Raw genomic sequence first — 14,799 nt, 5'->3', positions numbered from 1 at the left:
ACCAAAGGCTGTCAATACTGGTACCCAAGACCCAAATCGTGTTCGGATCCGTTCCCAATGCGCCTTGATGAGATGACGGCTGGCGCCGCGTGGTATAATGTGTAGCGGCACGTTTAGTGAGAGTCGCAATAGTCGGACAAATGTGAGTAAAAGAGAGTTCGTTGCCTCATCCAAACGCGCTCTGGAACAAGAGTTCTCAGGTCACAATTCCTCATCCTCCTCCATCTTCGTTTCGATTGTGGGAATGTGGCTTTCCGAATTCCCTCGATGCTCTTTCTGTGCGCCCATTATTGCTTGTCCCAAACTCCTTCGAACACTGTCATCGAATCCGGGCAACGACGCTCGCTGCTTTTTGAAAGGAGAAGCAATGGAGCTTGTGTCATTCAATTCTGTCGTATTGGGGGCCGCAGATGACGAGGCCTCCGCTGCTGACGTGGCGTCGAGACCTGGCGTGGAAAGAGGAGACATGTCGGTAGATGGGCCTCCAGGACGGCCTAGTGGTTCTGCAGAGTGTTGGCGCTTGAGCTGTGTGTTGTTAGCATTGCATGGGTCTGATGAACTGTCAACTTGCCTTGATCTTGCGTACGCCTTCAGCGAGCTCGCCCTGCTTCAAAGCATCCTCAGGAGATAGCATGCCATTGTCACCAATGTCCTTGTCATCTTCCATATCCTCCACCGTGACATCGTCCTCGTCATCGGCATCACTGTCCATGGCGTCTTCCTTCTTTAGCTTGGACTTGGGTGATGTCTCTCGATAACCGCCAAAGTTCTTGGTACCGGCGGCTGCGTTCAGAGGCTTCAGGCTGCCAAAGTCGAGGGTTCCTGATTTTCGCTTGGTCGTTGGGGACGTGATCTTGGGGGGTTCTTTCGTGTTCAAGATGCCCATCTTGCGCAATTGGCCTGTTGTTGTCAGCTGGAACTGTGAGTCGAGGAACAAAACTTACGCTCTCCGCGATACAGAAATGTAAAGACCGCATACGGCTTGTCAGGGGGATCTATTCCGGTGACAGTCTGGGTGCTGATGGACTTTGGATCGAGAGTCTTGGGCTTTGCGAAACTCGTCGTGTGGTCAACGTCCTCGCCCTCGCCACCGCCATTCTGCTCGTCATCGTCGTGTGCGTCAAACTGGGGAGAGTACTCGCCGCGCTTGATCTCGCCAGATGCCAAAACGCGGAACAAGGCGACCTTGATCTGGCCTGCTGCTTCGGGCATGGGAGGCTCGTCGTCGGAATCCGAGTCGGTCGTGAAGAATTCGTCGTTGCCTGAGAGAGTCTCGACGGGCGCGTCTTTGCTTTCGCTGTAGCGTAGCACACCATTGCTGGATACCTTGGTGTCTTCCTCGTCGCTGCTGTTCATAGCCTCCCTCCGCTTCGCCCGCTTCTTCTCTAGACGCTGCCGTCTCCGCTCAAGCTTGGCGGCCACGTCCTTGTCCTTGCCTTCGAGATCCAGGCCGTTTAGCCATCTCTCCAGGCCGACCTCGCGGAAGAGGAACTCGCGCTCTGCCAGGCCACCGCCTTCTGACTCTGGTACGCTGACCCACCGTGAGTTGACCCACGTCTCTTCGCCGCGGCGCAGCAGAGTCGCAACCTCTTCCTTTGCCCGGCCGTCAAAGTATATGTAGGCAGCGATTGTCTCGTTTGGCGAAGTGGTGAGGGGCTTGTAGGGGGCTATCGTGGGACCGTACTTGCCCCGCTCGCCTGTTTGTCCTGGCAGGCCGCCGACGATTTTGGCTTTCGGATTGGGGTCATCTTCCGTGGGCTTTGGGGTCGAGTATGGCACGTGGAGACCTGGAGTGAGCAAAGTGATGGATATGGCAAAGGAAGACTGTTCAGGCTTGGTAGCGCCAGGCGGTATCTTTGCTGGTGGGACGGGGATATAAGACGTGATACGGTGATATTTTGATTGCTTCTGTATCGAATACTCGGGCAGAGGATTCGAATCAGCGTGTATACTGACTGCCAAGCCTAGGAATGTAGGCATCTTGCTCTGGAGTGGTGGTGTTGGTTGTGAAGCTGCGGAGATGGGAGCGGAAGAGCCGTGGGCTTGGCGAAAAATGTATCGAGGGAGAAATTATCCCTGCGAGAGAGCCGCCGCCGGAGGGGCAGCTGCGCGAGTAAGTATGCGAAATAGGACCGGGAGGCGGTGTGAGTTGGAACTACAAGTGTGTCTGTGTTGTAGGTTTAGGCGGAGAGCTTCAGTAGCGGGCGGTCCCACGATGATGGGGTCCACGCCCTAGTCACGAGCCAATCACGATTGCACCTGATCACAGCCTTGACATCCCTTCAAGGAGCTGCCCTGATTTTGCATCGACGACAGCACTGTGCGCTTCGAGGGAACTCAACAGGTGTTTGGCCAGACGCCTCGAATCAGGGGCCGTGTCTACCGGCGATCAGGTGTGGGGTGATGGATAGGGTGAAACTAGTGCCATGGCGCCTTTCTTGCTTGTTTGTAATTCAAGAGAACCAGCTACTACGAGCTAGATACTATAATACATGGGTAGACATTCACTGCTCATCGAGGGTATCATCCGTCCATATCCCAATACAAAACCTCTACACGTCGTCAAGCGCAAACATGTCCTCCGCCTTCGGGCGTAACCGGCGAGCCCTCTCCACTGCCGTCTCGCCTGGAATAAGAGGCTGGGGCGCCGGCTTGGGGACTTCTTCCGGCACAGCCTGTTCTGCAGGTTCCTCCATGACTGGTGCATCTGGGGTTGCTGCTTCAGGAGTCTGCGCGTCGTCCACGTCCATCCTGTCCTCGCTCTGCTCATCTGCGCTGGCGCTGACTGCCCTACGCACGACTTTGCCCTTGCGCTTCCTCTTCTCTGCCAACCGCTTTGCCTGTTCTTCCTCCTCCTTTTGCCTCTCGCGCGCATTAAATGCCTCGTCGATATGGCGGAGAGGACCCTCGTCGAATAGACGCTCATCTTGCCATACCCTAAGGATCGAGTTGACCTCGTCTCTATAGCTCCTCTCAGTCATACGGCCCATCTCCAGCTGCGTGGGGAGTTGCTCGAGATGCTCAAAGACTTTGCGGGCCACGAGCTCTGTGCCGATAGCTTGTCTGTATTTGTAGGAACCGGAAGGCCCTGATGGAGCGACTAGAAGCACATCTGAAAGGAGTCGAAGAGCGTTCACAGTCACCTGTCGAAGATCCGGACGGCGAATGTCATCCTTTCCGTCCAAATCCCCCTTGAACTTCATGTTTGTCTCCGTCAACTGGAAAGGCTGTATGATATTTGACACGAGAATGTGAATGACCTCATCCATGCCTTGATTGGTGTGATCCATTGCAAAGGTAGCAACAGCTGCGATTTCGTCGACCACAATGCTGCCAGGCGGCATGTGAGTGATCAACCATAGTAACATGGCGCGTGATTTAGGATCCATGATGCCGTGTCCATTGTCGACGCGACCAGGATAGTTGTCACCAACTGGGAGAGGCTTGTATAGAGGCTTCTCCTTTTCGTCTTCGTCATCACTGTCTATAGGAGTGTCCTCTGGTTCAAATGTTTGTAAATCGTCAACAAACTCATGGGGAAGTGGATCTGCTGGACCTCGCCAGATGCCATGATTCTTGAAGATCTCGGCATCGGGGCTATCGCAAACAATCTGATGTAGACGCCAACGGTAGTATCGGTTCACGGGGTGCTTCTGATCGTAGAGCCAAGCAAATCGTTCCTCCTCTTGAACTTGCGGGTCGTTCATCAAAGCAGCCTCAAACTCAACCCCACCAAGTATAACACCTTCGATGGTCTGGTGTACCAGCTTCAGTGTAGCGATATCCGGGGGTTGGTTGGCGGTGACTATGAGCTGCTCCCTGTCTTCGCGTGGCCTATTTCTAGCGTTTCCACCACCGCCTAGATCTGGAGGGGGCGCATAGCCTTTGGGTACATCGGGTGCCTGCCATCGTGCGCCAAAGGGCTCTGCACGTTGTGCGGTATCCACTGAACGACCACCAAGATATCTGTCCAAATGTAGATAATAGCCCCTGCCCAAATACATCTTATCGTTGAGCTTGTTCATGGCGTCGTCGAGGTCGCGCGCAGTCACATCCTTGTCGAATACGACCTTCATCGTTGCGGACGGCCGACCGCTCGCGGCGGGGCCCTGTGGTGGAACCCTCTCAACCCTTGTGACCTTGAGTGAGGGGAATGCAGCGAATAGTTCTTCCACGCGACGGGGGTCGATTGCGGGTGGTAGGTTTGAGGCTTTTGCTACGACCGTCGTGTATACATTCTCCGCCTGCTTGGAGCCATCTTGCGCAGCGGGACCTGTAGGCATTGCCCTTGCAAATTTCGAGGGAACCTGCGGCGCGAGTCTTCCCATACCTGGGCCTGGTCTTGAGTAGCCATCGAAAGGCTCAGCTTCGAGTGTACCCGGTCCGCTCTTCATAGTGCGCGCCCTGCCTGTGAAATGCCTCTTGCTCCCTGTCGGGACGAAAACTTCTTCAGTCTCTTGCTGACGCTCCGGCTCTCCCAATACACTCTTTTTAGCTCCGTGTTCCTCCTCGAGATCGGCCATGACCTTATCCAGGGCATTCTTCTCTTCGCGCGCCTTCGCTTCGGCCTCTTCTTTTGCTTTGGCGTTCAATGGCGCCTTGCCGGTTTTCGCAGCCCCTAGTGAGAACTTGAACGACATGTTGGCTGTTGGTTAGGGATTCACAGCAGATTGTCCGGCAAAAGCGTGAGGTTCGTCGACGTGTCGCGGCTGTTAAAGTTGAAGCTTTCCGCATACCTGGATGTGAGGGTCGGATTAGCGCGCCGGCCATTTGGCCATGCCGCGCCCCAGATTTACCAACGTCACCGCACCGCCGCACAACCAGAACAGTGAATCACCATGTCCTCGACACAAGATGTGCAAGCGCTTCTCCGATTTCTATCCCAAGATGCCAAAGTGCCACTCGCGCAGGCAATGGGCAAGGTAAAGGATTTGCAGACTGCAGGACTCAACACGTAAGCACGTGACAGCGCATCACCGCGTTTACTCACACGCGCAGGGCGTCAGATGTATCAAAGTCAGACCTGGAGACACTCAAGACCATCTTCAAAGACGACAAGGTCGCGCGCCAAGTATGGAATGCCGCTAAAAGAGTGTCGAAAAAGCGATCCGCAAGTGATGCCACGGCACCTACGCCAAAGAAGGCGAAGCCGACATATGGACAACCGCTTAGTGGCGCAGATCTTGAAGCATCACTTGCGCTACCAGAGCCTGAGCTAGACGAGGAGATACTCAAATCTACAGTCTTATACACAAATAGGGCACCTCTGGTACTTGCATTCGCCGTCACCTTGATCAAGTACACTATGTCTGAGCAGCCCATATCGAGTCGATTGAGTCTGGCACAAGCAGTCACGTCTATGAATAGTAAAACCAAAGCTGCGCATATCGGAGTTGATAGTGGAACGCCTGCAGAAGAGGAGGGTTGGGGTGAAGGCCAGCCCCTTGTTCGTATCATGACAAGAGATGTGAGAGTGATGAAAAGGTGGGGGTACGATTGGGAGTGTGAGGAGGTAGTCAAGTCTTCGCCTGATACACTTGTGGAAGAGAAACCAAAAGAACCTGCACTCTGGGGCGTCGATCTAGAGGCACTCAAAAAGGCGAACCAACCTGGTGCGCGTTCATACAAGGGCGGCTCGAGCGATCTACCAATCTACACTGCACAGAGCGCGAGAGCTTATCTTATCAAAGCCTTTGAAAGTCCACCCGTCGAAACAATCAAAGAGGAGATCAAGACGGAGGAAGGAGTGACCACGAAGACCAAGGCCAAGTCCAAGCGAACCGCTGCTGTCATTGTAGCAGAAAGAGAACGTAATCTCAGTCTACTCCTGGGTGCACTTGAATCACTCTATGGATCGTGGGCGAAGGTATTGAGTAAAGAAGATTTGGACAAGCGTGCGTGGGGCTGGTATGTCCGCGTTCGACCAGACGTTGCCCAAGGCGCTGCAGGCTGGGGAGGCAAGGGTAATGTTAAGCTGTCTGACATCCTGGATCTACGAAGACTGGACTAGACTTGCACTGTTCACGATCGTTGTGGTAAAGCTAAGATGAACAGAGCCAGTGTTCACTATCTACAATTTGAACTCGGCATTGCTCAGCTCCCATCCTACTCCATCACCCCCTTTCCTACTCGCCATCTTCTCTGCCAAGGCGAGTTTCTTATCTCTATTCTTCTCAGTACAGAGCTCATACACTGTGCTCAAATTCAAAACTAGTGAGTGGAAAGGCGGACTCTGGTCTACCAGCTCGCTCAGGATATTAGCCGCATCCGAGATGCGTCCTGTGTAAAGCAAACAGACGGCGAGGTTCTGCGCAACCATGGCATCTTCGGGAAACTTCTCGCGAAGAGCCTCAAAGGAAGCCGTCGCAGCGGGATAGTCGGCGTCAGCCAACTGAACAAGGGCTCTGAGTGTGTCGTCCACCAACTCATCTGGGGATACCTCGGAAGCTCGTGCTAGACAACGCCGTGCTGACTGCATGTCGCCCACCCTCAACCACACCAGTGTCTCCATAATGGAAATCTCTCTCGATTGCTCACCATCAGCAACGAGCGTGCCCAGATGTCTTCCCGCGCCCTCGAGATCGCCCATCTCTACCAGAACGTTTGCGACGCGAATACCACAGTCTCGTAATCGAGACCGCCACATTGGCTTTTCGTCGTCTGGACGCCTGAGTATGTTCTCCCGACACTCGCGCGCAAGCTCATAGTATCCCATTATGCCCTTGCGCCACTCTCCATACCCCAGCGCAGCCAGTCGCACCACCAAAAGTCGCAGATCCCAAGGCACGAGATGCGCGTTGGTGAGAGGGTGCCTGTAGAAGGTACTATTCAAATCGCCCAAAACTTTCGCTTCCTGCGCAGCCAGCGCATGCTCTTGCAATAGACAGAGACATGCTAGGCGGATATGTACCAAATGGAATAGTGTGTCATGGTCGCCTGGCGCAGCTGAGACGAGGTTGCGCGCGGCAGCAACAGCAGCAAGACGGTAGTGTCCGGATAATAGTAGTGAGTCTATAGGCGAGGATACGGGCGGCGCATGGGGCGCATTGAGAAAAGGTGGAGGTACATTGGTTACGGAGAGGACGTGGTATGCTTGTGGGTCTTGCAGGAAACTAAAGTCTTTGGACGGCATGTCGTCGATGCCACGAGTTGGGCCATTGTGTGGTTGTTGAGATGCCTCAGCACGTACTGGAGAGCGGATACGAGAGGGTTGAGTGGGTGCGCTTTCGGCAAGGGGACTGCGTCAGAATGTAAGCACGGTGTATCTATTCGTATGTATCCACATGCCATACTCATCAACTATGTCATCGTCGAGGGGACCCTTTGTCGTGCGCCGGACAAGGGCAGCTACCGCTGTTAGCTACGACATCTCCCACGACAAGGAAAGAGGGGTTTAGCTACTTCGACGTCGCTCATCGCCCGAAACGACACGGCTATGCCCTCCTCTACTCGGTGCTTGCATTGTGTATTGGGTCGTCGGCTGGGCTGGGACGGCAGTCATCAGCGCTCCGATGTTCGGCTGTAAGCCATGTAATTGCGGGGATTGCCCAATCACACCCCCGGCCGCGCAGCCAACGAACTCCACTAACTTTTCATATGCGCCACGAACCTGGGCCATGCATCCATGAGCAAAGGCGAAAAGCGAACGGGCAGTTGACTCAAAGGCGAACGCTTTCCTTTTGCCCTTTCACACTCTCCGCTCCTCCGTCTCTTTGCGCTTACTCTTGTTTACTCACTCCCCACCTTCTATATTAATATAGTCCTGCGAGGACACCCGCCATAATGCAACAGTCACGCACACGAGCCGTGAATGCTCTCAAGGGCACACGTAACTTTTCCACCACAGCCCAAAGATGCGGTATCTCGCCTTTCCGCAGACCTGCGAAAGTTGTCCCGAGTAAAGTCACAAAAGATGAGGCAAAACGACCGCAGAGTACCGCAGCAGCGGCTACACAAACACAGTCACGGTCGCGGCCGTCACCCGCTTTCAATCGCGAAGACTACAGCGAAGTCCAGCCTCTGAAGCAGTACCGGTCGCCAGCCATGGACCATTCCTTTGTTGGCATGACTGGTGGAGAAATCTTCCACGAAATGATGCTCCGCCAGGGCGTCAAGCACATCTGTATGACAAGTCCAAAATCATAGTCACGTTTACTGCAGTGTATCAATCGACATGGACTAACAATTTCCAGTCGGCTACCCCGGTGGTGCCATTCTACCCGTTTTCGATGCCATCTACCAGTCAAAACATTTTGATTTTATCCTCCCGCGGCACGAACAAGGCGCCGGCCATATGGCCGAGGGTTACGCCCGCGCAAGCGGCAAGCCCGGTGTGGTGCTCGTCACATCTGGACCCGGCGCAACCAACGTCGTCACACCAATGCAGGATGCGCTCATGGATGGAACCCCTCTGATAGTCTTTTGTGGACAGGTCGTTACCAGCGCAATTGGATCAGATGCTTTCCAGGAAGCTGACATGATTGGCATCACTCGGCCATGCACCAAGTGGAATGTTCTTGTCAAGAACGTCGCAGAGCTGCCGCGGAGAATCAACGAGGCCTTTGAGATTGCGACAAGTGGACGGCCAGGTCCTGTTCTTGTTGATCTGCCCAAGGATGTCACAGCCAGTGTTCTCCAGAGGGCTATTCCCATGAGCAGCAGCCTACCCACCACTGTCAGCGCTGCGACTATTGCGGCAAGAGAGCTTAGCAAGCAGCAGCTGGACAACTCGATACGGAGATCTGCCAACTTGATCAACATGGCCAAGAAGCCCGTCATCTATGCCGGTCAAGGTATCATGCAGACTGAGAATGGACCCCAGCTTCTAAAGGAACTTGCGGACAAGGTCAACATCCCCGTGACCACCACTCTGCAGGGTCTTGGAGGATTTGATGAGCTCGACCCCAAGTCCCTGCATATGCTCGGTATGCACGGCTCAGCTTATGCGAACATGGCTATGCAGGAGGCAGACCTCATTCTCGCCCTCGGTGCACGCTTCGACGATCGTATCACTGGCGCCATCTCCAAGTTCGCTCCTGCAGCAAAGGCGGCAGCGGCAGAGGGCCGTGGTGGAATCATTCATTTCGAAATTATGCCCAAGAACATCAACAAGGTCATCCAGGCGACCGAAGCTGTAGAGGGCGATCTCGGGGTCAACCTAAAGCATCTCCTTCCTCTTGTCAACAAGGTGGAGGACAGACCAGAGTGGTTGGGTCAAATCGCAGCCTGGAAGGAACGTTTCCCATGGGCCTATGAGAAGGAGGGCGAGAATGGCCTAATCAAGCCGCAGACCGTCATGGAGACGCTGTCAAATCTCACTGCAGACCGCAAAGAGGAAACCATCCTCACTACTGGTGTCGGACAACATCAGATGTGGTGTGCTCAGCATTACCGCTGGCGATACCCCCGCACCATGATTACTTCCGGAGGTCTCGGAACGATGGGTTATGGTCTCCCCGCCGCCATCGGAGCCAAGGTCGCTCGCCCTGACTGCATGGTCATCGACATTGATGGTGACTCATCCTTTAGCATGACCCTGACGGAACTTTCCACTGCCGCCGAGTTCAACATTGGTGTCAAGGTCATCATTCTCAACAACGAAGAACAGGGTATGGTGACGCAATGGCAGACCCTCTTTTACACCGATCGCTTCGCGCACACACATCAGCGCAACGCCGACTTTGTCAAGCTCGGTGATGCGATGGGTGTCCAGGCAAAGCGCTGCACCAAGCCGGATGAGCTCGAAGCCTCTCTCAAGTGGCTTCTAGCGACCGATGGTCCCGCTCTTCTCGAAATCGTTACCGACCAAAAGGTTCCTGTGCTGCCCATGGTACCGGCTGGTAGTGCGCTCCATGAATTTATGGTCTATGATGAGAGTACGTATCACACATCTCCACTCATGACGTTTGAAAGCTAACAACCGGAATAGAAGCCACCAAGGAACGTAGAGCACAAACAAAGTCTAGGTCAGGCCGGTAAAGCTATGTCATGTCCTGGTTGTTGTTCTTGATTGCAGATTCTTATTCGTTGTGTATAATTTTCTTGGGTAAGGTACTGGCGTTTTCGCGTCCTGGCTACGAAAACGGTGATATCAGTCACATTCTATTGGTCACATGTAGCCAAAATCAAAAGCGGTGTATGTGGATTAGGTATCTTTTCTGATCTCATGATAGTTAGTGTATGTTTGAGTGGAGTATCGCTACCAACATGCGATGAATATTCGAAGCTTGACAAGAGCGTAAAAGGTCTAACGATTCTACTTGTTCTGTATTCTTCTCTATTACTCTTCTACTCCAGCCAAAACCTTCAGGACACTACTAAGACTACCCCCAAGACTACACACTTGAAAGCTAAAGACTATATACAGAAGCTCTATCACAAGATTAGACTCTACTACACACCCAGGCGCATATAGACAAAGTCCTCGCCTCAAACCCAAAGCCCACAACACCCAGGCACTTAGAACGCCTCAAAACCCTCAACCCCCTACAAAAGATAATGTCAGGACGCTACGTACTCCAACACTGCTGGCAGAGACCCGCCTGTAACACCGGACTCCCCAACCCAGCCCACATGGCCCACCTCGTCGACTGCTCCACACTGCATGAAGTCGAGCAAGAGCGGCGCTCGCTGTCTAGACTGACTCAAGAGGCGAGGGAGATTCGGGTTACTGAGTGGAGTGAGCCTGAACCTGAAACCCAGGCTCCTACGCAAAGTCAGTGCAGTGTGCAGGGTGAGTGCGATAGATAGGTTTGGTGGATATAGGGGTGGTGCTGACGGTGGGTTGTTTGTAGATGAGTCTGCTGTTGTTGAAGACGAGCTCGCTGTTGTTGGAGAAGGAGTTCGAATGGCCTTCTGGCATGGGAATGGGAGAAAGATGAAGGCGTATACGCAGGCAGACGAGGATAGTGAGAAGAAAGGCGCACTCAAGCGTCTGTGTCGGTATCTTGGGTGTGGTGTCAAGGCTGCGTAGAAGTGTTCAGCATGGGATATCCTGCTCAAGGCGGAGACACAAAAATCTCTACATCCACCACGTTACTATTACATGCCGCCATACAGCTAGCTGCACACACAATGTCTACATCGGTCAGACGCACAAAACCTTCACAAAACCTCGACACACGCCATACACACACGCACGTCTCTACATCAGCCGCAAACAACCACAAAAACAGCACACACACGTCATAACTCATAAAAACACACACACATCATAACTCATAAAAATGCTACATCTACCTACGAAAACACACACAGAGATGTTTCCCCACCCCGCCTCATCCTCCCTCCAAAAACGCCCTTTTTATCGCTCTTATTCTTAAAAAAGACAAAAGAAGGTAGTAGGGATGCGGGAAACAGAGAGGAACAGAGAGAGAGCATTCATTACCCCAACGACCACAACCACAACCACAAACACCCACAACAGCGATACCAAAAGAGAGAGGAAACCCCTCGACTCACAGACGGTGTTTTCGAACAACACTCGGTAGTCCCATCACAGAAACCTCAACATCATCATCATCTCGACAGCCACACCACACCACGGCTCATACCAGAAAACGAGGCTTAGCAGAGATAGTCTTTCATCATTGCTTTCCAAACCAGACCAAGACCAGACCAGACCGGACCAGACCATGACAGCACAGCACATGCCTACATCTACACGGCCAGGCACACACACACAAAGCCTCGAAGACCTTCGTGGGTTTCTTATCAAAAAGCAAAAGCAGCCTATCGCGTCTTCTTGATTTCCGTCGCCCAGCCCTCGATGCCCTCACCCTTGCTGCCAACGGGGATACCCAGATTGACATTTTCCATGCCTTTAGTATCCTTCAAGAAGTCATGCCCCGCCATGCCGCCCGCATTCGCCCGATCCACCGGCAACAGCTCGAGCATGGGCAGTAGGAAATCCGCAATCTTCTTACTCTCCTCCGAGCTGAAATGATACTTCTCGTGAAGGACGTCGGGAAGGGCCCAGTGTCGTAATCGGTGGATGTTGCGCAGTTCGCCTTTGCGGTTGAATATCTCTTGAGACCATTTGCCCGACATGCAGAGGCCTTTGGGGAAGGTGCCGAGAAGTTCGATAATCTGGGCAATGTGGTCGTCGTCTTTGCCGTACTTTGTGCCGGATTGGGGATCGAACAGGTAGTCGCCGGTTATCAATTCAAATGTCTATTACCAAAGTTAGTTGATTTGTTGTCATGTTTGCGTGACTTCCATACCATTGCTGCCATACTCCAAACATCTGTACTCGCGCCCCATTTGCTGCCCAAAATAACTTCTGGTGACCTATACTGTCTCGTTTGAATATCATTGGTAAAATGATGCCCAACCCAACAGGCGTTTCCGAGATCCGCAATCTTGACTGAAATGGTTTCGAAAGCATTTTCGGCTTGCTGTTCGGCTTCTGATTTACCGTGCGAGCTGCTGGGCTTGTCGAGGCTGATGCCAGATACCTCTTTGGTAAGTATATCACTACGGTGGTCAGTCAAAATTACCAAACCTCGCATGTCTGACTTACGCAGTCTTCTCTCGTTGCTTTTGTGCATCGTCTTCGTTGGATTTTATACCGAGTCGTTCGGCCATGGACAGGCTGGTTCCTGATGACGGAGCTAGAGCACCACTCATTACGACACCGTCTGAAGAAGAGGGAGGACTCGGGACAGTCGTGGGGGAGTCTTTACCTGTACCCTCGCTCATGACCTTGTTAAGGCTTTGTGTACTTCCGGGGAAGCTGGCGAGCTCGGAGTGGTTGAAGCTCGCGTTGAGCGGACTTGGTAGCGGCTGGCTGCCTGTGATGAGGGTCCTCCGCCTCCGCCTACCGTTTCTAACGCTGTCCTCGCCATCTTTCTTCTTTGGTTCGTCTTTCACATATGTCCTCACAATCTGCTCAACGTCGCCAATTTCGATGAGGACATTTTCGGGCTTGAGGTCGGTATGGATAATGCCGCATTCGCGGTGCAAGTAGTCGAGTCCTAGTAGTACCTGCTTGGTGATTTGCTTGACGAGCGGCATGGGAATACCGCGGTGGTTCCATCTCTTGATCAGGCCCAGCAAGTTCTCTCCTAGCACTTCAAAGACCATGCAGACGTGCACGCCGTTGGGGCCTTTGTGGTTGAAAGAGTCGAGCAGACTGACGACGTGTTTCCGGCCCGGGTGGTCCTTGTTCGCGTCGACGACCTTTTTGAGGAGTTTAATCTCATCGAGAGCCGTCTCTGTGTAATGCGCAGCAGAGCGCACGACCTTGAGAGCGACGTGCTTGCCGTTTGTGTTGTCTCGCGACAACCACACGGTCGAGAAATGGCCCCACCCGAGCTTGCGCACAATGGTGTACTTGCCGTCCTTGTACTCCTCACCCACCTGGACAGGGTGGTAGCCGCCCTTGCAGTAGTCCTCCGAGTCTTCCTCGTCGGCAGTGTTCTCGGCCTCATCGACCGACGATGACGACGAGTCGGGCGAGTGGCTCATCTGGTTTCCGTACATCTTGTGTTGGGCGAGGGGCGAGTTTGTATTCTGCACACTGCGGGGTTGGGGTCAGTATAAGAATCAGACATGCAGCAGGCAGAGCCTCTTGGACATGACATGGGTGCGCGCAGGAAAACAAGTGCAGTGGGGGCGGGCACCGGCGTTGGGGTGACGTGATGGGTGGTGGTAGCAGCGGACGTACTTGTAGTGAAAGGACGGCGTTGAGCCTGACGGCGAAGTGTTCTGGCCGCCTTGGTTCTCCGACGTGATGATGGGCTTCAGGTCCTGGCCCTTCCGTCGCTTCTTTCCTCCGTTGCTGTTTGCTGCGTTTGCCACTTGTTTGGCCTTGTTGATGGCCGCCTTCTTCATGTCGGTGCCATTCATGTTTGACTTCCCCCGCCACGCGGTGGGCTGGGCGGTGGGCGGGATTGACGCTCGAGGGTTGCTGGGATGCTGTGTGCGGTGTGCGGTCAGGCGCTCCGGACGCGTTGGGCAGCGCTCATGGGCGAAACGTCGGATATGGCTTCTAGCTGTGCAATCTGGCAGACGCTGGCCAAGTGTGGCTGTTGTCGCACTGCCCTGCGATTTCTTCAATTGCTGGAGATGGGCTTAGCGCTCCCCTCGCCAGCCTGGCCTGTACTGGCTCCTGATTGGTGCTTGCGTGGGGGTTGATGCGAATACCTGAGACACGGACCGACGACGGCAGAGACGGCAGAGACGGCAGAAGATGTCAAACAGAACTTGTGCAGATGCGCGATTTGTGCTTGAAGGCTGGGGATGGGGAATCAAAGGAAATGGGAGCTGCAAGACCTGCCCTGATGTGCTGCGCGTCGAGCCCGGCAGGAAGCAAGCCAGACGGAAAATATGACATCAGACGACGGCTCCTTCAAGCTAGAAATAGTCGCCTGCTACCACTTTAGTTTGCCTCTAGCAAGCCCGCGATCCAGAAAGGACATGCATCTGCTGTGTTAGTCAACCTTCTGTGAGGCTTTTATCTGCTCGGCATACCAGCGATGCCGGTCGACCAACACGTGCGCCTCAAATCACGCGTACCTGCACAGTCACAGACGGACTTTTGATTCCAATCCTAAAGACTCTAAACGGGAAACTGACCCTCGTTCTTCTCCACCCTCGTCCACAAATGTCATCGCTGCCAACTGCCGTCAAGCAGGAGCGACCAACTCTGGAAAACAACGCCCTCGATATAATACATGTTGACCGTACCCATCGCTATGCAATACTATAAATATCCAATACATGTTGGTGTCACCCGAGCTGCAAGTCATGCCCGAATCAACCGCTTGCACGTCCGACTGCAGAGAGCCGCAGTGGGCC

General features: G+C 53.6%; 7 protein-coding genes across 7 annotated transcripts; 3 read left to right on the top strand and 4 right to left on the bottom strand.

Annotated features, from left to right (window-relative positions):
• Positions 1–201: 201 nt before the first annotated feature.
• PtrM4_145690 (uncharacterized protein) lies at positions 202–886 on the bottom strand (the record flags this gene model as incomplete). Its single annotated transcript, XM_066109826.1, has 2 exons — positions 202–525; positions 572–886. 2 exons carry the CDS (start codon positions 884–886, stop codon positions 202–204), a joined length of 639 nt encoding a protein of 212 aa, XP_065959809.1.
• A 1,666-nt stretch (positions 887–2,552) lies between these two features.
• PtrM4_145680 (SWAP multi-domain protein) lies at positions 2,553–4,640 on the bottom strand (the record flags this gene model as incomplete). Its single annotated transcript, XM_001938938.1, has 1 exon — positions 2,553–4,640. One exon carries the CDS (start codon positions 4,638–4,640, stop codon positions 2,553–2,555), a length of 2,088 nt encoding a protein of 695 aa, XP_001938973.1.
• A 198-nt stretch (positions 4,641–4,838) lies between these two features.
• Positions 4,839–6,010, top strand: PtrM4_145670 (uncharacterized protein; the record flags this gene model as incomplete). The annotated part of the gene is made up of 2 exons (XM_001938939.1): positions 4,839–4,954; positions 4,999–6,010. 2 exons carry the CDS (start codon positions 4,839–4,841, stop codon positions 6,008–6,010), a joined length of 1,128 nt encoding a protein of 375 aa, XP_001938974.1.
• A 60-nt stretch (positions 6,011–6,070) lies between these two features.
• Positions 6,071–7,462, bottom strand: PtrM4_145660 (TPR-16 domain containing protein; the record flags this gene model as incomplete). The annotated part of the gene is made up of 3 exons (XM_001938940.2): positions 6,071–7,238; positions 7,293–7,347; positions 7,402–7,462. The coding sequence occupies 3 exons, from the start codon at positions 7,460–7,462 to the stop codon at positions 6,071–6,073; spliced, it is 1,284 nt and encodes a 427-aa protein (XP_001938975.2).
• Positions 7,463–7,782: 320 nt separating this feature from the next.
• Positions 7,783–9,978, top strand: PtrM4_145650 (IlvB, Thiamine pyrophosphate-requiring enzyme; the record flags this gene model as incomplete). The annotated part of the gene is made up of 3 exons (XM_001938941.1): positions 7,783–8,122; positions 8,193–9,875; positions 9,929–9,978. 3 exons carry the CDS (start codon positions 7,783–7,785, stop codon positions 9,976–9,978), a joined length of 2,073 nt encoding a protein of 690 aa, XP_001938976.1.
• A 594-nt stretch (positions 9,979–10,572) lies between these two features.
• PtrM4_145640 (uncharacterized protein) lies at positions 10,573–10,972 on the top strand (the record flags this gene model as incomplete). Its single annotated transcript, XM_001938942.1, has 2 exons — positions 10,573–10,732; positions 10,794–10,972. 2 exons carry the CDS (start codon positions 10,573–10,575, stop codon positions 10,970–10,972), a joined length of 339 nt encoding a protein of 112 aa, XP_001938977.1.
• Positions 10,973–11,730: 758 nt separating this feature from the next.
• PtrM4_145630 (SPS1, Serine-threonine protein kinase) lies at positions 11,731–13,848 on the bottom strand (the record flags this gene model as incomplete). Its single annotated transcript, XM_001938943.2, has 4 exons — positions 11,731–12,171; positions 12,222–12,474; positions 12,521–13,519; positions 13,667–13,848. The coding sequence occupies 4 exons, from the start codon at positions 13,846–13,848 to the stop codon at positions 11,731–11,733; spliced, it is 1,875 nt and encodes a 624-aa protein (XP_001938978.1).
• Between the last annotated feature and the right edge of the window lie 951 nt (positions 13,849–14,799).

The sequence above is a fragment of the Pyrenophora tritici-repentis genome, chromosome 9, assembly GCF_003171515.1.
Source record: "Pyrenophora tritici-repentis strain M4 chromosome 9, whole genome shotgun sequence".
NCBI classification, from domain to species: Eukaryota; Fungi; Ascomycota; class Dothideomycetes; order Pleosporales; family Pleosporaceae; genus Pyrenophora; species Pyrenophora tritici-repentis.
This window is presented reverse-complemented; position numbering and strand designations above follow the sequence as displayed.